Below are 20,632 nucleotides of genomic sequence, written 5' to 3'. Positions count from 1 at the left end.
GTATAGAATTCGCTACCTCTAAGTCGGACAAATGACGTTCCTAAGAATGATAATCAACGTTGCCATTGCCACGGTATGATACGGTAAATTTAGGAAAATTCACTGTCCTTCGCTGTCCTTCCAGAGCAAGAAATACAAAATTCCCCGTTTTAACGAGTATTCTTTTCAAATCTAGGATTCAGGCATTGGGTATATTTAGTTTTTTATCATCAACATCAAGAACAAATCTTGACGTCGAAACAAAACTCGAAACACAATATGCGTGTTAACAAAAATTCTGGTAACTAGCAACGTTGCAGGAACTTTTTTCTAAGCATTGTTGCCCATAAAGCGGTAGCTATAAAGCAGATTGCGGGGCATGTAAATTATTTAACAATTTTTTTCGTCCATTCACTTGCAGATAACTGATTGTAGATTAGTCAGATTCCCTTTTGTACCCATAGAAAATGGTAACCGATTGAAATTCCTATAGGAATTTCAAATTCTTTTGGATGACAAGTCAGAAATATATGCGCCAAGCCATGCAGACGGCAACATCGCTTGAATAGGCAGGCAAGTGAGTCAAGTGAGTGGACGCCATAAATGAATCGTGAATGTTGTTTTAGACTAGAGTGTTATAGAATAGAACAATTTAGAATTATAGAAGAAATAGTGAAGATTTTGGGATGTGGGTGAGTATTTTTGCTTGTAGTAATGGAAATAAACTTTTAAAGTTGGAATCGGGGAGGCCAAAGGAGCCTATAGCGTGGCTTCCTGCTGTGGGGTCCCACAAATTGTTTACATTTCCGATGGCACAGAAAATCTATTTACATGTTTCGTACGCATACCTGTTTTTTTACTTAATCCGAATTGTGAAAATAAACAATAATAAACACGTTTCTGATTTCCCAAAGTAATTCAGTTACTTTGTTACTAGAGCAAAGTCAAACTTTTCCACAGTTGCTTATATGTGTGAACATTGTATTGCATACCAATGTTGTTTAATGATAATACTGCTGGGTTGGATAATACACTAGGTAATAACTTGATAATAGTTTTCTATGTTGTTTCTTTAATCTACCAATCTTCTGCATCTGATTCTTTAAGTAAATTTTCTTATCTTCTATTAGTTTGCGATTAAGGAGCTAATTGGAATAAGACTGAACCTAAATATGACTGTCACTTTCTCAAGTAAATTTTAGTAACCTTAAAATACTAGCTGTGCAAGGTGAGTCATAATTAGATTGGATGTTTTTCGCACCTTTTACTTAAAAGTTGATTCCTAGTCTCAAAACATTAAAAAATTTCCCATAAGCTTTGGAGGAAACACATTTCTTGTTGTTGTGTATACTGTCTGTATGGCCCACTGTTTACCTGTCAGGCCTCGACTGCTCATGACTTGAATTTTTTAAGCTCAGTTTTGGCCAAAAATATTGTATCTGGTATAATTGTCAACTTTACCATTGGAATCTCAGAATCTGCAAGAGGACACTATTAGAAAATTCTGAGTGATTTCAAGCTATTTGGAAAACACAAAGCATTTGCAACCTATTTTTATTGTTTCAGGGCATTCTTTAACAAAGTATACCTAATGGCCATTTTTATCCTATATTTTGGTTTCATGTCACTAGTATCAGCTTGATTTCCTTAAACATATATACGTTTTTTTAAATATTTTCTTTGAGAAATATGTTAAATTTGACATTTTTGGCACAGTAAATAATAAAGTTATAAAAAGGAAATTTGCATGTAAATCTGCCTTGTAGCAATTTCATTTAATCCAATTCATTATTGCAAATAGATCGAGAATAGAATTGAGCATAGCCAAAAAATAAAGCAGACGATTGAAGAAATGAAGCAAAAAATTAAATTTGATTTTGAAATGTGAGTCAAAGTCGGCATATATGACATAATTGGATACAAAAAACTAGCCTATTTTTGGAAACAGTAACTGTCAAAACGTTTTCTGCAGGAGCGTACATGCCCCTGCTTTATTAGTGTCCTTTCCCTAACTAAATTTGGATAAGACATTTTAAAATTATGTTTCTCTTTGATTCGTCTTTCAAAGCTGTTAAAGTTGTCATAAAAAAAAGATTAGAAAAGACAAACAGCAATTCTCCTCAACCGGCATATCGCCTCAGATCGAATCATTCTTCGTTTGTTTATTAATTTGACGATGTGCTTATTTCTTCGAGTGTTTTAATAGAATTATACACTGATAATATGAAACTGACCCAGAAAAAGTAGTTTTTGAAGTCGCAGTTAAAAGGTAGCAGATAAACGGCTGAAAAATATTGAAAATGATTGACACAACCCTAAAGGGGCCTAGCAGGACCATTGGCCGCCGCTTCCAACGTGCTGTTCGCCAACTTCTGTACATTCCGCTGACGCAGACTGTGCTCGGTCCTCAGCAATTCGGCTGCACCGGTTCAGGCATAGATATAATCGGGAAAATGCCCGTACGTTATCTCAATTTCGCTTGATTTGGCAGGATTAATTTTTCAAGTGTTTTCATGGGTCAGCGAGTACCCCAGCTTCTAATGTGGGTCTTAATATAAAATACAATTGCTGGAACTAATAAAAACAGGGTGTCAACTACATAGTACACTCTAATGCCCTAATTATACACTCTATGTTCTGCTGCAAGTGGTTTCGGAGAAGTTCAGTGTGGATATCGTTGCAGTCCTTGGTCATCTAAAGAGTGGTAGTCAGGCCTGGGGTCCCTTGCTGCAACCGAACTTGGTGCCAGGAGGCGAGGAATGTTGTGGGGTGTAAGGTCCCCTCGGAGCCGAGTCTCTTGAGTCGCCAGGGTCAAATAGTTACAGTCTGGGTTATTAGCGCAATCTTACTTCGTACCGTTATTTACCATAACAATTTAGGTTGGACCTTACCTCGTAAAGAAAAAACATACACAAACCTCATTGTTACTTTTCAGCATCACTCTGTTTTAATGCTGGAGCTGTTACCTTATTTCGTTTTCTCTATTCCACAACCCTTAATATTATTTATTTATTTATTTAGAAATATAAGGAATGGAGCCATTTGAAATTAAGTACATAGTTAGTTGTCTTAAACTAAAACATAACCTCTATAAAATACATATATTCAACTTAAGAACGTAACTTACATATTCACATAAAAACACACACCACCTATAAGAAACCTCGTTAAAATTCACGATTAACATTATTCCGATTTAAAGAATCGTTTAAGTCGGCGTTTCAAAGAAATATTGAAAAAGTGACAATTCCTTACTCATTGCAATTCTTCATCAATGTTTTAATTATTACACAATTTTGACTATACAGGGTGATTCACGTAACTGTTTCATTAGAAACTTTTTTACTTATAACTAATCTAAATTTTTCATATTTGGGGGTTAAGCTAATATAGACACACTCCACTTTTTAAAAATATTTTGAAGGTCATATCACTTCCGGTTATACCGGAAGTCGAAGTCAACTTCCTTATTTCAAATGGAACACCCAGTATATTTTTGCATTTTTGGAATCTAGTGATTAAGCTGATTAAATTCTTATTAGGTACTCCTATACCTAAACCTAACCATTTTAAAGATATATTGGTTTAAAAGAAAAATCTTTCTAAAACACCATTTCTATAAAATTTAAAATTCTCAGCTATTATTGAAGCTGGCTTTACGAAAATTTGCTGACATGTTAACTAGATATAGTAGATTAGGTTAATGTGAAAAGTTTTTATAAATATCATACAGGATATCCAAAAAACCACATCATATTTAAAGAACTTTGATAGCAAAAAAGTCGCTTATTTCAAATGGAACACCCCATATATTTTTATATATCTAGAATCTAAATTTAATTCTGAATCGATTATTATTAAGCATCCCTATACCTAAAATTAACGCTTTTGCTCTAATTTGCGATTTTTTAATATTGTACAATAATAATTCTAAGTATCTTAGTTGGCTTTGAAAAGAACATGGCTGCTTCTTGTAACATGCGTTAATATAATTATTAATTTAATAAGTTCGCTCAGCAGTTTAGAATCATGAACTTTAATAATACTTATTCAAATAGTGATATTTTTAATTTATTCTTTATTCATGGAGAGTGCAACAAAGTTTTGGAGAGAACTTGCCGTACATTCAACGAAAGATATCCGCATCTTCCGAAAATCACAAAGAACAAATTTAGGATATTGGAATCAAATTTTTTAAGACATGGAAAAGTCAAAACTAAGAAGTCTTATTCTAGACCCATAATAAATAACGAAGACAATGAAATCACCGTTTTGGGATATTTTAATGCAAATTCGAATTTTTCTATTCGAACTGCTTCTAATGATTTAGGTTTGTACTTTTATTGTTATTAATGATAGCTTTTGAAGATCTTCACCCCATTACAATTAATAAAGTGACACAACATGAAGTTAAAAAAATAATTTTGAAGTGTTTAGAAGTTAATGGGGGTCATATTGAACATTTATTTTAATTTAATTTTATTTGTTTTTATTAATTATTTTTTTATTTATAATGGGACTAGAATAAGACTTTTTAGTTTTGACTTTTCCATGTCTTAAAAAATTTGATTCTAATATCCTAAATTTGTTCTTTGTGATTTTCGGAAGATGCGGATATCTTTCGTTGAATGTACGGCAAGTTCTCTCCAAAACTTTGTTGCACTCTCCATGAATAAAGAATAAATTAAAAATATCACTATTTGAATAAGTATTATTAAAGTTCATGATTCTAAACTGCTGAGCGAACTTATTAAATTAATAATTATATTAACGCATGTTACAAGAAGCAGCCATGTTCTTTTCAAAGCCAACTAAGATACTTAGAATTATTATTGTACAATATTAAAAAATCGCAAATTAGAGCAAAAGCGTTAATTTTAGGTATAGGGATGCTTAATAATAATCGATTCAGAATTAAATTTAGATTCTAGACATATAAAAATATATGGGGTGTTCCATTTGAAATAAGCGACTTTTTTGCTATCAAAGTTCTTTAAATATGATGTGGTTTTTTGGATATCCTGTATGATATTTATAAAAACTTTTCACATTAATTTAATCTACCATATCTAGTTAACATGTCAGCGAATTTTCGTAAAGCCAGCTTCAATAATAGCTGAGAATTTTAAATTTTATAGAAATGGTGTTTTAGAAAGATTTTTCTTTTAAACTGACATATCTTTAAAATGGTTAAGTTTAGGTATAGGAGCACCTAATAAGAATTTAATCAGCTTAATCACTAGATTCCAAAAATGCAAAAATATACTGGGTGTTCCATTTGAAATAAGGAAGTTGACTTCGACTTCCGGTATAACCGGAAGAGATATGACCTTCAAAATATTTTAAAAAGGTAGAGTGTATCTATATTAGCTTAACCCCCAAATATGAAAAATTTAGATTAGTTACAAGTACAAAAGTTTCTAATGAAACAGTTACGTGAATCACCCTGTATATTCAAGATTTAGGTGCATCTCTTTTATTTAATGCTACAAGTAGAGCTTAGCTGGGTTTAGGTATCATAAGGTTTATACAAATTACTCCCAAATTCCTTATTTATTCCGTAATGAATTGTTTTGTAAAAGTTATTCACATTCATGTATTTCTTCACTTCAAAAGCAAAAGTCATTTTGTTTAAACTTGCTTCCAGTTGCCGTTTAACTTCGGAGGAAAGTGAAAGATATTTGGTGTTCCTATGGATCTCGTATCTCCAAGTACAACGCCTATTAGTCAGGGCATAAAGACTATGCATCCTCAAAGCAATTCGACGTCACTTAGCCCGCAGACTCATTTGCCACAGAATTTGGTAAATTTTCATATTAACTTCTGGATTTTGGAAAGATATGAAGAATATTTGTACTTCGTATTTGAAGATAAATATCTTTATTTAATTGCTTAGTTTCAAAAAACAACTTCCAGGGTTTTTGAATAATAGATTTTCATAAATTTGAAAAAGATTTCTAGAAATTTGAATTTGCCTGAAAAATTCCTCATTCGGATATTGTCACCCTGCTTTCGCTTAGCGATTAATCAAAACGTGTTTCACAGACCAAACTTCAGTTTATCCCATGATACAGAACGTAAAATAATGATTGGTTATGCAGGGCTCTCAATGGAAAGGTGAAATCAACTGGGTTCTACAAATGGGAGGGTCAGGCATATAGTTTATTATTTTGAACAAAGGGGTGCAGTCAAGATAAACCCGCCCCCTTTGTAAAAAGACCGTATCTAGAGGTATTAGTAGCTCGCCATGATTTATTGCAACTGCTTCTTTTAAATCCAGAAAAATTCGTTAAAGAGAAATTGGAATTCTTTTCTTTACTATTTTGTATGTTAAAACTGTTGATTTTACAAACCAATCCTATCCTGCTTAGACCGTGCAGTAACGCCTAGCACACTTCAAACGGTATTCAGGTATTTTACTAATTTTCAGAGATATTTATCTTCAAACCTAAACCGCAAATTTTCTTTATGTGTGTAAGTTCTAACAGTTTAGCTATAAAACTTGAGAAAAATTTTCACATTACGTTATTTTACAGTCTACTATACACACAAGTACAAATACTACACATAATTTCCCCAATCAGCATCATTTCTCCTCTTTGACCGTGTCAACAAGTTCGACAAGTGGCCATGCGAACCCAGAACAACAATCAGGAATTCAAAAAAGCAATGTGAGTAGGGATTTTTTATCATTAGTACTTTCTGGCAAAGCCGAATTTTCTCAGATTGCCCCGGTTACAACTAGCCAACCACACCCTCCCCCAGTTCAACCTGTTGCCAATTTGGCAGCTCGTGATTATTCTGTCACTCAGGAACAGACCATATCAGAAAAATCGCAAACGAATGGCACTTCAGAACCTGTGTCTACACCAAGTGTCTATCCCATTGCAGCTAAAGAGAAATCTACACCGCCCGCGACACCAACACAGTCACAAGTGAGATGCGCGTTGCAGTAAATATGATTTTTAGCAAGTTTGAAAAATGTTTATAAATTTAGGCAGTGCAAAATCTACAGCCACACAAAAATGTAGATGCTGCTGCTCCTTTAACTGAAAGTAGGTCACACAAAAGTCCGGTAGTATCAACTCCTCCAAAGAGTGGTAGTATCGATGCTGTTGTTGCAAAAATTACACCTCCGACGATAGAGTTAAAGGTAAGTTATTTACGCAAATAACTATAATATTTGGTGGATCAAAAAATTTCGAATGAATATAATAATTTGTGATTTTTTAATTTTTTGAAATAGAATTATTTATATTTGGTTTTGGGAAAATTTATGTCGGGTAATATTGTATTTTTGAATCTTAGCCAGTGCAAGAGAGTCCAAAAAAGATCTTAGATGGTCCAGCAGTGTTGCCTTCTTCTCCATCAGAGAAAGATAAAATTGAAGAACCTGCCGTAACCCCAGTTAAGAGATCTGAGCCTGAGCCGGTAAAATCTCTAACCCCCAAGCAGGTGAATTTATTACTAAGTTTATTTATAGTGCTATTACTGGCATATTTACGAATTTATATATACTGACTGGATATACAAATTAACGTAAAATATTTTAATAGCTAAATCAATTCATTAAAATGTTTAAAAAATGGGCTTCATAAGCGAGCCTTCTCATTAGAGCTCTCTTTAAAATTATTTTTTGTGAATATTTACAATTTTGGCGGAATCGTAATACGTTCAGAAAATTATTTATCTAAATAATACGTACATGTGCAGGTATTAAAACCAGAAGTACAAACGTCTAAACCCGAAGAATCGCCTAAGCCCGATCAACCAAAGATCGAGAAAATCGTCCCAACACCAGAAAAAGTTACAGTTAAAACTCCAACTACTATGGTATGTTTATATCTCTTGGTTTTTAAGAGACTTTTTTCGAGAAACTATTTCTTCGTATAATTTTTTAATTTGTTTGTCATCACTAGAAATCGACCAATATTTTTTGTAGCTGGTATTGATAATCTATACTACTGGCCGATACTGAAACATTCCTGTGAACAATTAAACATCAACATTATACATATTTAATTAACTATGACCTTGCATGGTATTGTCACTATGTGTTATAGTATATTACATAGCAAGCGAAGAAAGTCAACATAGGTTTTTATTTAAGTTTTGTGGATATACAGAATATTTATGTAGAAACTAGTTTGGTACATCATTTGTTTCAGTCTGTTCGACAGATTTGTTCTCTCATGTTCTGTGATAAAAATGTACTTAAAATTATTATAGCAAAAACCTTGCATATTCCTTGAACTGAAATAGATTTTTTTATCTCTATGTCATTTTTGAAGAGAGCTTCAATAAAAAAACATATTTTATAAATCGAGTCACTGGCTGGTGAGAAAACTGGTTTTAAAATAGAGCAAAATCTTTGTGGTGGGTCAATTTTGACGCGAAGTGTATGTCGGCAAATGTGTCGATATGCTTTGTTCCTACACCGATAATAGCTATCGGTCTCTAGGTAACAATATCATTGGGTTTCTTTAGGAATCGCCAAAAGAGGAAACGACGACAAGCAAAAAGGAAACTCCCGAACCAAAAACACCCACTAAAAGCAGTTCGCGTAAAACAAAATCTGCTCAAGACGCAGAGCGACCTGTTCTGATCAGCACACCATCTACTTCATCGGCGGCGGCAAAGCGTCAGCGAATCAGGACTCAACATTATCAGAGCCCTTTACCGGAGGTCGAGTTGATATCGAAGATAAGTACGAGCACTCCGAAGAGCGGTGATGATCGGCTGATTGTATTTTACAAGTAAATACATTTTTTATTGTCTTTTGAACGTTTGTTACGACACAAGAGTCACAAGTCTTTAAGAATTCTTTTTTCATGAAATAGACAGAGAATTCACTTGAATTAATGCTATATTCTTTTTTAGAAATGAATTTTTGGCTGTCCGAAACGCAGAAGGGGGATTTTACCTGTGTCAAGCAATTCAAAATATCTACAAATCTTCTTCAAAAATTAGAATAAGATGGTTATCACAAACAGAAAATCGAGAAAAGGGTGAAATATACACCCCGGATTTTTACGATTTGATAGGTAGCTTTTCTAAATTTTCTAAATATATGCTTCATTTCGATAAACATTTTATTACAGATTTCGATTGTATACTAACAAATCTCAGCTTGAACAGGGCCGAAAAAGGCAAATATCTGCTGCCCATATCGGAAAAAAACCGAACGGAAAGTATTCTTAATAGATCTTTAGCTGTGGAAAAGGGGGAGGAGGTACAATCCCCCTCATTAACAGAAGAGCATCCAGATGGGCGTAAGTGGATAAGTAACTGAAGAGAACTCGCCTATAATGTGCAAGTTGCAGTTGATTTGTCGTTATACCGCGTTGAAGACCAGCTGAAGAAGAGGAAAGCGAGGAAAAGACCGCGCAGGGCTCCTCCTTCTAGAAGCCCAGCAGGAGCTGCCACTAAAAAAAACCCAGAGGCTGCCAAAGTGCGGAAAGTAGAGCCATCGTCGGCGAAAGCAGCGGCGAGAAAAGCGCCGCCGAGGAGGTCTGCCGTTGTTACTAAGAAAAACGTTACGAAAGAGGTGGTTGCGGGTACTGCCAAGTCCAGGTAAGTTATTGATGAGACTCCATCTTTTATTTTTTGGCAATTTTGTAAGTTTTATGTAATATTTTTATTCGGCAGAAATTTCAAATTATATGTTTAAAAATTTAGTTTCTTTTAAATATTTTTCAGTAAAACTTCAAGTAAGTTTAACAATAACAAGGCGGCCACGAAATCTAGTCCTATGGTAGATCAGAAAAAGGCGAAGGTGTTAGCTCGAATAGGTCGAAAGACCACCGTGGTGGCCAAATCGGCGGCGGCCAAAAACAACTCTAAAAGTAGGTTTTTCTTTATTTCCTTTTTCATGGCATGATATTCATTTTTTTGGTGTGAGTCTGTGTTGTGTGATCGTGCGTAGACGGGATCACCAGTGATTTGGTATAAGGATTTGAGAGAGACAAATTGTCGAGGTTTTTACACAGGATGATTCACGTTTTTCATGCCTGCTATGTCTTTCAGAAATATTTATTACATGTATTGGCGGCTCGTGGCGATGTTATCAATCGAAATATATTTTCACATTATTGAATTTTATTACAAAAATATTTGCAACTAAATATGTTCTTTTTCAGATAGGCAAGCTCAATTAAATAACATGTCCAAATGTCCACTACGTAGGTATTACTTTCATGTATGTGGCAAATTCGGAAAATTAGGCATTCGCCATATTTTCAAGAAACATTGTTTGTTTTGATTTTAAACATAATCCACAAGATACGCACGTAAATTGATATTTTCAGGCATGTCTTCATAGTTCACATTCTGGTGGTACAATGATAAACCAATTGTCATATTGAAGGGACAACTTGTTTAATGGCAAAATAGGTGGATACTAGCGACCTAACGATTAAAATCGGTACACTTAGGTCGGAACTTTATCCTAATTGTGACCTCAAGGAGAATTTTAAATCCCTATTAGATGTCAAAAGCGAGTGATACACAACAGAATTTCCTAATTTTTTATATGTAGAAATCGGGAAAACAAATGTAAACTTTTCGAGTATAAATGCCTATTAAAGTTTAATACAATTTATCCAATACATGTAATAATATATTTATATTACATGGGAGAAACATTATTGCTTTATAAAAAAACTCATCTTAAGTAACTTGGAAAACACTTACCTGATTCTACCCAAAATAATCTAATGAAATCCTTACGCTATATCATTTTGCAATTTTCCCCACCCAATTTCATTCTTTTTGTTTTCATAGGAATATAATCATTAATTACTCTAAACTTTAGGTGATCCCAATTAGAATGATTCATCTCGACAAAAACTACATATTCACACGTTCTTTTCTAGGTGTATTACTAAGAAAGTTGTTTTTATAGATGGAAAATCGGGAAACAAAACCCCGAGCTCTGTACAAAAAACGGCCCTGCCGAAAGCGAACTCGAGTAGTTCAACGGCCAAAACGACAACTAGAAGTGTAAGGAAATCTACGAGAAAATAATTTAGAAGTTAATGTTGGGCACAAAAATTACGCGTTCGCAGGACAATCGCTTGCTAATTAGTTCACTTTGCTAGCAATTAATTAGCAAGCTCATGTCCTGAGATCTAATACGGATGACATTTTTAGGATTTAAGAGCGTCGTCACTTAACATTTGTATATTTTGCGTGTTGGATTTGTTAAGAACGACGCATTAACGATATGTTGCATATATTTTTTCCTCCCGTAAGTTTTAACACAATAAGTTTTTACACTAAGTTGGTGATTATCTGCGAAACCACAATACAGATAGGGAATGGAATGTGTAAGTTCGCGCTTCTTGTATAGCTTGTATTTTCAATTATTTATTGGCCTAAATTTGAATTTAGTTCGCCTTGTTTGTACGTCGAAGGTGATATGTGTGCGAATAGGTCCAGTCTTGCAATGGGTTCCTTTCATTATTTTGATATTATTATTATCAAGTAGCGTGGTTTTTCAGTGTGGTTTATCTATACACATTAAGATGGTTCAAATTTCATTATTATTGTTGACAATACATCACAAGAATCTTATCTTTCTCAAAGGAGATTTGATTCCTGGAAACTAATTCTGAAATTTTAGTTGAGCCTGCATGTTCTTCTAGAGCCATACTTGAATCATACCTATATATCCTGTACCAACATGACCATTTACTGCCTATCCTAACCTATTCTGCATCTGAGATGGTGAAAACACAAGTTAAAAGTTGCTATCAGAGTTGAATGTCAATGGCAGAAGTCAGCAGGTTGTAGCGTTATTAGATCGCTACTCTCTTGGTTAATATTTTGCCAAACAGTCTTAAAAGCCAATAAACATATGACGACAGCTGACCTTTGAAGGATTTTTTGAATTTCTCGAATCTTTCATCTGACCTCGTGTTTTCTTTGTGATTACGGCTTACCGCTTGAAAACTATTAATGAAACAGTAAAACGAAAAAGAGAAATAAGCAACATTTAAATATCACAAATGTTTCGTTTTGGTAATAGTGCTAGTAGTGAGTTTTATTTAAGTTCTTTGAGATCATTGAGCGATCAATGCCAACCGCATTTAATGTCTAGCTGAACGCAAACAAGTGACTTGTATGATACTCAAGCGCCTATATTGAAAATTACAATTTTGACAGCTCGTATTAAAGACAGCGGAAATGCTGTCTGAGCCGAGATTAACTGTTTCTGTTCATTCTGAAATAATAGTTTAATCAAAATTATTTTCTAAGATAGTCTGATGGTATGTCACAGATTTTTTTAAATACAGCAAAATAGCGGTAATTCTGTCCACTATTTATTTGTTGCTATAAAAGCATTTAATTTCCAAAAAACGTCTCCATGAAATGCCGAAAAATGTTGTTTTTAACAATGTTTTTCTAACATAGAGGAATAAGAAATATTACGTCTTAATAATTTTATGCATAACACCTCTTAACCCATCGCAATGTTTGACCCTGAAAGGTAAAAAGAGTGAGCATCGTTGATTTATTTACTTGGTTACATGCCTACAAAATGATGTTTCAATTTCGCAATTCTTAGTTTATAAGTTGTAATTTTGTAAGCTTCCAAATTAACACCGAAGTTCGGCAGGGTTATAAGTGTTAATGTTCCTTAAAGTAAGGAAGGTTTTATGTGTAAGTGAAGTTATTACGACATAGGCTATTGGAATAAGAAATATACTTATGTGGTTAAACGTTTTCAGCTGAATCATTACAATGATTGTGTTGTCGACGTATAAATTTAAGTAGATTTTTTGGATTATCTCCTTTAATTGTATTGTGAAATTTATTGAATTAAATAAATATTATTTATGCACTTCTTCGGTTATTTATTTGGATGAGGTTTCATGGCTCCTGTAGATAAACACTTACCTATGATTCGTATAATTTTGCTTTTTTAAAACCGACCGCACACTGGAGATGCTTGATATAGATAGCACATGCAACGTGAAACTAGACCGATGTCAATATTAAAGTACTCCTTGAATCGTTAAAAAAGTCCACTGAAGTTCTTATAAATAAAACAAAATGGATGTCGTTTAAGGTTAATTTTATTTATAATTTGGGTAAATATTTATGAACTAATTAAAAAATCACATAAAGGAACAGATAAGTACTTAACTTATTATAAATCAACAGGCATATAAAGAAAAAGAACTTGAATCTCAATATAAATATTTCAATTTGTTGACACAAAATTTGCTAGTCTGATTACAGATTCTTATGAAATATGAAACTAAATTCACATTGGGTTTAACATATGAGAAGAATATTAAATTCGTTTATCTTAATTAACTCAAATGTGAATATAGAGTTTCATTAAAAATTAAACAGTAGCATAACAAATCTCACATGACTTGACCGTCAAGTCACGTTTGCGAAGAAATATGGGTAAAAACTTGCTTGAACTGACTTAGGTGTTTATTGGCATAAAGAATTAACAAACAATAGGAACCATCAATTAAAAATATAGGAACTAAATTATTAATTTTTTTGTTCTAATGTGACAGTAAACTGAACACCAAAAAAATGAGACCGGTTGTGCCATTTCGTCTGGCGCTTAGTTTAGTTAAATTATAACTGGAAATGTGGCTTTTGGGAGCTAACATTTCTATCAAAAAACTGAAAATATTTTTTCCTCAACTAGTGATTGGAGAAAATTAGGAACAAATTATATGAATACTATATTTGGCAGACCAAAGTTACAACGGATACGGGCATTTGAATACTGTAACAAAATGCCGCCAAATGTTATCTTCATATATTTACCAAATTTTATAATGGCACGAAGACAATGAAATAATGGCAAATTCAGACATCCAAAAAGAGTGCACTCAGAATATCAATAAAGCCGTCAAGTACTATCTGCGTCAGTCTAATTTGAAGAAACGATGAAGTTCGAAATTTAAAACTTCAATTGTCCTTGATTTGTTGAAATATTTAATAATATGCATAATAAAGACCAATCCAGCCCCAATAATTTGAAGAGATTCACAGTCCGTTTATTAGAAAGATTTCAATATGCTTGAAAGTAAAATATCGATTTAGCACTTACTTAACCTTATACTCAGCGCGTTAAAATGTTAATTATTAGTGGTACAGATTTGTAATTAGTCTCCAGTACCGCTTAGTTTTAGTATTGTCCAAAAAGAACTTCGCCGAGATGTTAATCCAAAGTATGTAATGCCACGTCAACTCGAATTCGCCATATAACGTGTCACATATTTTGTCGTACTATGCCTGTTCTTATCATTTCTTTATATGATTAACAAAGACCGAAAACCATAAAATTGACATACTAAACGCCATCTGACATAGTAACAATCATATAACGTGATTAACAATGCAGAATTGTAATTATGGCAGAAAATTTAGACAGATACTTAATGTCCAATAAAATTCGTAGCGGTTAATGACATATCTCTTATTTATTATTCAATTTAACTCTAAATATCGTTCTAAATGTCGTCAACTGAATATTTCATGAATCTCAATTCATAGGATTAGTATGGCTAAGTCAGTTTTTTATTAGTAATCTTTGGAATTTCACATTTAGAAGTCTACGTACTCAATTTGCAACATATATAATATTTCAATAAAGAATATAAATATTGATCTACAAATTTCTAAATACTTTAAACTTCACGTACCGATCACTATTAGATAGTTAAATTTTTATCATAATCGATAATTTCATTAAATTAACAACCTTTTTATACGTTAAATTGGAAAAAATTTTCATGATTGGACCCCAAACATACATAAATTTATTTCTAACCCTTAATGCTAGAAATATATAGAATGATTTAATAAATTGCAACATTACCCTTAAATTACCGTAGAAAAATGTACGAGATAGTACTGTTATAAATTGAAAATATCATAGTACATATAGGAATGCAAGTCAGGAATACTAAATTAACAAGCATTATAAACTAAAGTAACGCTAACCGATGACTAGAAATCACTTCCTTAGCTTATCACCCATAATATTTGAGGTGATTCTCCAATTCCATAATTTAATTATTTATCATTCGACCAACAGTTAAGTCACGGTTTAAGTGTTGGCTAAATGATCTCAAGAGGTCTAACTCAAAATAATATAAGAACTCATGCTTTGGCAATTTGAGTTATAACACGTAATTTATGAAATTTATTATTACATTCATTTTCATTCCGGATTGTGTAAATAATAATGTCTTTTCGAAATTGCACTACCTTATTTTTAAATACCAACAAATACGGAAAGTAATACTTTCCAATGTGCACACAGGACGCAAAGCCAAGCGTAGTGGAAACTTCAACTTTTATCGAAATCTTTACTTAACTCGTTGGGGAAGTAACGGAGATAGAAAAAGAGTTTTTAGAATATTTCCATGAGGCCACTACAACCCTAAACACTCAAATCATTTTTAAGTGATGATCAAATAACAAAAGTTTGAAATCATATGGGAACCTCAAAAACGAAGGTAAGTTAAATGAATAACTTTTCATGCAATTAATATTTCATAACTCCATTTTAGCTTTTAAAATTGAGATCTTAGCTTTAATATATCCAATCGAATCGAATGCTTTGCCTACTGAATCAATAACCAAACGTTTATGTCAGTATCAAATTTAAATTATTATTCCTTTAAGTTACGCTATGTTTAAGAAACACCTTATATAACATAGGTATAAACCGACGTGCAGAAAGGTGTTCTATAAGGCGTACGCGCTTTAAGGGTTCTTATTCGTGAATATTACAAAGAATACAGAGTATATTATAATATTTTCAATTTCAGGTGCAGCATTATTACAAGTAATTGAAGCTTTTAGGCATGAAGAAATCAAGAATTTATAACTGTTTAGACATGCAGGATCACTTTCGGCATGTTTCTAATATCGTTTCTGTTCCAGCTCTGAGAGGCGAGATTAGTAATCGATAATTGTAACTATCTACCTACCACTTCTGAAATTCCCACATAAATCTCGAAATTAATTAGAATCGAATATCGATTTTAATCTTTTAAATACCTCAAAAATAGTCGCTTTAATCACAGGCAATAAATCAGTGAATAAAAAGTCAACGCCTAAATCAGCCACCGGATACATTTTACCTATAAACAACTCCAACAACTTAACTTATATACTTTCCAAATAACTATATTATAAAGTATATCCACAAATAACACTAAATAAATATAAACCCTGTTTCAAATCCGGAAAAATAATCATCTCAGTACATTGTTATATTAAGGTTAAGCAATGGCATGCAATTCACAGCATCTACAACACTTTGAGGCGACAAAAGCTGCCGACAAATTGACAAATACATTAAGAAACTAACACGTAATCATTGTATAGGCAATTGGAACGGAGTAAGAGTAGTTTTATATCTATATAAGAAATGAACACCAAAAAATTCGTAATTATTTACAGCCCATTTTTGGAGATCAGTTTAGAGTGGTTAATATAATTGAATATTGGTTAAAAATCATCATGTTATACCAAATTCGTTGATCAGCAATGTTATTAGTCACTCTACACATATATACCTAAAACACTTTGCCGATGCTTTAACTCAGCAATGATCGTAAGAAAACAAAATCTTTCAGACCATGCCATGGAAAAATCCAGAAATTTAAGTCCAAAATTGAAAGAAGAATACATTCCTGCTTGATGATCAACGATTTTTGGGGTACATATTCATAGTAAAATATTAATGTATATTAATATAACTTTATACTTAATCTTGATTTAGATTTTCTGAGCTGCGTGAATTTCGGCGCCTGCTATGTCTCATTGAATTGAGTTGTTCTTTCAGCCAAACTCCCTCAAATTCTGTAGTTCTCTACTACGTCCAAAGGTACCACAACTTTAAAAATTGTATATATTTAGATCATTTTTTTAAAGCAATTATTGTAACATTTTTAAAATAGTACTAAATTCCTTTTAATAATAACTGAAATTGATTACCCTAATTTTGGACTTACTTATATGAAATATCTACGAAATGACGGTAATGCTGACAGCTCAGTCATCCCCCATTAAGCGAATACTATCTTCGGCCGAAGTTCTAAGAGAACTCGTAGTCAGTAACGAGAATCTGTCGTGATAATAATGAGCTTTCAAGGATTTTAGCGAAGCGTCGCTACCGTCATTCCAACTGGAATGCTTTGGCTTAATTTCGGTTGACTTGGATTTCTCTTTGGCTTGCTAATGCAAGATAAACGTTAAACTGAAGACAGATAATTTTTTTGTTAAGACTTACGTTAACTTCTACTTGAAGCGTTTCATCTTTTGAACATGGAAAGTCGAAGAATCTGAAATTTGGCGACCTGGGCCAGCAGGTCGGCGGGGGACTTCGAATCATGTGTTCGTGTACTTCAGGTAAAGACAACGGGTCTACGTCCAAATCCAAGGGCAATTCCTTTGAAATAAAAGTTTTATGGTTTCTTACCATTGCGTTGTATGCGTTTAGCAACCACACTATTTGACACCGACTTCAAATAGAATTTTACATATCCTGAAGGAACAAACAATTTCCTTTACACTAATATTTCATGATTTCATAGTAAGGTCGAAAATGAATATGCCTGCTATGACGGTTAAAGTGCGTAGTCAGAAAAGTGACTGACTAAATGAGAATATACAAGGTGATTCAGAACTATAAGATCAAACTTTTAGGGATTATCAACTGTAATATAAGACATTTGAGTCTAAGAACCTATGTCTGGAAATGTCTTCTTCAGGCGTTATGGCTTTATGATGCTTTTAAGACAGTTAAGTGCAAAAATGCGTTTTAGCGAGTTTTAATACGTTTTATTTTAATTTGTACAATGTAATACTACAGTAATTGTGTAAAATATCGCCCTTTGACTTGAATGCATCTGTTTAAACGGCGTATGTGATTTCTGTGGACTTGGCTAAACATTTCATAACTGTTTTGAAGGATTTCAAATGCCACAGTAATCGGTGCAATCAGGTTTTGCTTTGTTTCCATTGGCGCTTCATAAACCAGAAACCTTACATGTTCCCACAGAAAAAAGTCTAAAGGTGTTATATTAGGAGAGTTAGGGGGCCATGGATTTGACTATCAAGAATTTCTGTTATCAGTCTTGGTTAAGATAAACATTTAGCAAAAAGTATTTAACAAATGCATGTATATTATGTCGTTATTTGTTTTTCTTGGAAAAAATTAATTAAATATCTAATGAAAAATTAAATCTTTGGAGTACTCTAAGAACTTCATTCAAAAGTTCTGCTTGAAGTTTTTTTTATGAAAATTAATTCTGCTAAACATTCAGTTGCAGAAATTGAAGTTGAAACTATCTATTATTTATAATCAAAAAACCTACATGTAATATGTTTGAAATTACCATCCAGATTAATCATTTCAGATAATCAAATACGTCGTAGCACTTACCTTTGACATTAAAGTGGCGTTATCAGACTCTTCATCAAGACTTGATTCCAATAGACTTTCCCTGCTTGCTATTACTTTCTGAAATAAATCATTTATTTGTCTGGATCTGAGACTATGAGTGAAAAAATATTTTCCAAAATTATATTTAAAACTCAAAGAAAATATATGATTTTAACCGAAAGCAACTAAATTAACTTAAGCAAGTTGTGTTGCTTTACTAGGCTCTATTAGGACATAAAGGTGCACCCTGATGAGAGAAAAGAAACGTTTTCACTTTAAGCTAATTTTTCTTTATGTTTTAAAAATGTTTACTTGCTATTAAGCAAGAAAATATAAAGTGTTCTTGATAAATCTAAACTCAGTGGGAAACTAATACACAAACTAAAAGGTCCAAGATCTAGGACAAATGAAACACCTCATCTATTATTTAAGTACTTTTGTCTTGTATACTTGCCTGTACAAATGGATTATCCTGCCTAGATGCCCTTAAATTTTCCATATCCTGATCAATGTTTCGAAGTCGACCTGGAGTGAGTGTTAGTGTTGAAGCTGCTGGAGATGTAGGGCAGCTCACTGGCAAACTCAAATAGTAGTCAACCTCCGAAACACTTAGGGCTGAGCGAGCTCTACCAATATCTAAGCTTCGTTCTAAGACAAATGTTAAAATTCAAACAATGAGACATAAATATGTGAAACTGTAAATTAGCCTTTACTCAGATTAAACCTATCCCATATTAACTCTGGGAATATTTCAATTTACGATATATGTTACAACTGAAAACCCTGAGGTTATTCAAGGAAGTAATCTGAGCAAATATTTGGAAAACTTATGTAAGTAGTGGAAGTAAGTAGCATTTAGCAGTAAATATATTTCAGCACATACCCTTGCCCTTCTTACGTTTGCCTTTGTCCATTTTTAAATAAAAAAAAAATTAATTCACATTGTAATTGTGCATGTCTGGGTTTACATATTACTTATGTTTTTGCTCATACTAATTTATTTGCTTCTTTAACGACTGTTTTCTGTTTCTGACGTTAATTATGGAATCTATGGGGTTTAATTTAGATATTTAATATTCACAACTGAACTTTTGGTTTATTCAGAATTTCTCAATTAATTTACTATAATTATATATTTTTGTTTATTTTTTTCTTTTTTTCTTTGGATGGCCTGCAGTTTGTCACTTTTGAAATTCCTATGACATTGACAAAATACAAGTTCGGAAGTTTCAAGCCGCGAATTGAAAATGGCAACGGCGCATTCTATATGCTCATATCTAAAATGTATTGTTAGGATTTCAAATTAGCGGGAAATAATGATTATTCCATTTTTACCGAGGGAATGAAATATTAAAATCAATAATAAATGTATTATCCAGCCTTATTAACATTATAAATTATAATTCTTGAAAAAATATATATACATAAGTATATATACAAGGTGTTTGTTTCTGGATCTTGGTACCTATAAAAGATACAAAATTGATTAAATTGGAGCAACGTTACACAATTTGAATTTCAGGAATGTACCGTTTTAAAATTTGGAAAATTCTAACTTGACCTAATTTGAATTAACCTGAACTGTAATCAGCACTAGTTGGTTTCGTTTCGAAATTATTATGTTGTTATCAACACGTCATCACTTCGAAACCATTTTGGATCGTTGCTAAAATTCTTGTAAAATTTCTGTTAACTATTTATAGTAAGAACTGCATGCGAAAGGAAAGAGAGATTTGTCACCGAAACGTTAACTGTTAATCAAAAAGTTTGCGTCCACCTTAGGAAAGGGTGAACTATCAGTCTGTTATTTTTAATAGAGAATGTTGTACAGGGTATCTCAGTTATTATTGAAGTAAGAGTCATTCGCAATCTTATGATTTTTATAACAGGAAATTACTCGCCATCTTGTTTTCCTAGCGACGGGGTTTTTTAAAAAAAAAACTTTGCAATTTATTTATATATTTTTTATGGAATCCTCTATCAGTTTTTACTTTCTTGACATCTTGAAAGATGGCGAAACACAGAGAGGGTTCAAAATGCAGAGTTTTTTTTATAGAAACCCTGCCTCTACGAAACTAAGACGGAGACGGCTTTTCTGTCATTGTCGATTTTCGCATTCTTTGCGACACCCCGTACAATTCTATCGCTCTAAAAACCTCTACTAGTACGTGAAGCATTATTCCCAAAAAACTACAGGAGAAGAACACGCATCGCACC

The 20,632-nt window shown here is 32.8% G+C and overlaps 2 protein-coding genes across 6 annotated transcripts; one reads left to right on the top strand and one right to left on the bottom strand.

The window, feature by feature from the left end:
- The first annotated feature begins 341 nt into the window (after positions 1–341).
- On the top strand, positions 342–12,823 carry LOC136414118 (nucleolar protein dao-5-like). 5 transcript variants are annotated; one of them, XM_066397948.1, is made up of 13 exons: positions 342–556; positions 5,627–5,782; positions 6,516–6,650; positions 6,705–6,914; positions 6,977–7,132; positions 7,288–7,434; positions 7,693–7,812; positions 8,467–8,735; positions 8,860–9,023; positions 9,081–9,251; positions 9,303–9,552; positions 9,679–9,824; positions 10,883–12,823. In XM_066397948.1, exons 2-13 carry the CDS (start codon positions 5,672–5,674, stop codon positions 11,002–11,004), a joined length of 2,001 nt encoding a protein of 666 aa, XP_066254045.1. In that variant the 5' UTR covers positions 342–556; positions 5,627–5,671; the 3' UTR covers positions 11,005–12,823. The 5 variants fall into 5 exon arrangements, with proteins under 5 accessions (XP_066254045.1, XP_066254044.1, XP_066254046.1 ...); XM_066397947.1 differs by having other exon boundaries at positions 342–565; XM_066397949.1 differs by having other exon boundaries at positions 553–671; positions 6,564–6,650.
- Positions 12,824–14,514: 1,691 nt separating this feature from the next.
- Positions 14,515–19,564, bottom strand: LOC136414030 (uncharacterized). Its single transcript, XM_066397822.1, has 6 exons — positions 19,299–19,564; positions 18,866–19,063; positions 18,416–18,489; positions 17,261–17,419; positions 16,983–17,205; positions 14,515–16,864 (listed from the first exon to the last, which is right to left on the bottom strand). The coding sequence occupies exons 1-5, from the start codon at positions 19,327–19,329 to the stop codon at positions 17,023–17,025; spliced, it is 645 nt and encodes a 214-aa protein (XP_066253919.1). The 5' UTR covers positions 19,330–19,564; the 3' UTR covers positions 14,515–16,864; positions 16,983–17,022.
- Positions 19,565–20,632: the final 1,068 nt, after the last annotated feature.

Source organism: Euwallacea similis, chromosome 16 (genome assembly GCF_039881205.1).
Source record: "Euwallacea similis isolate ESF13 chromosome 16, ESF131.1, whole genome shotgun sequence".
Classification (NCBI taxonomy): Eukaryota; Metazoa; Arthropoda; class Insecta; order Coleoptera; family Curculionidae; genus Euwallacea; species Euwallacea similis.
The sequence above is the reverse complement of the archived record's forward strand: the minus strand, read 5'-3'. Positions and strand labels throughout refer to the sequence as shown.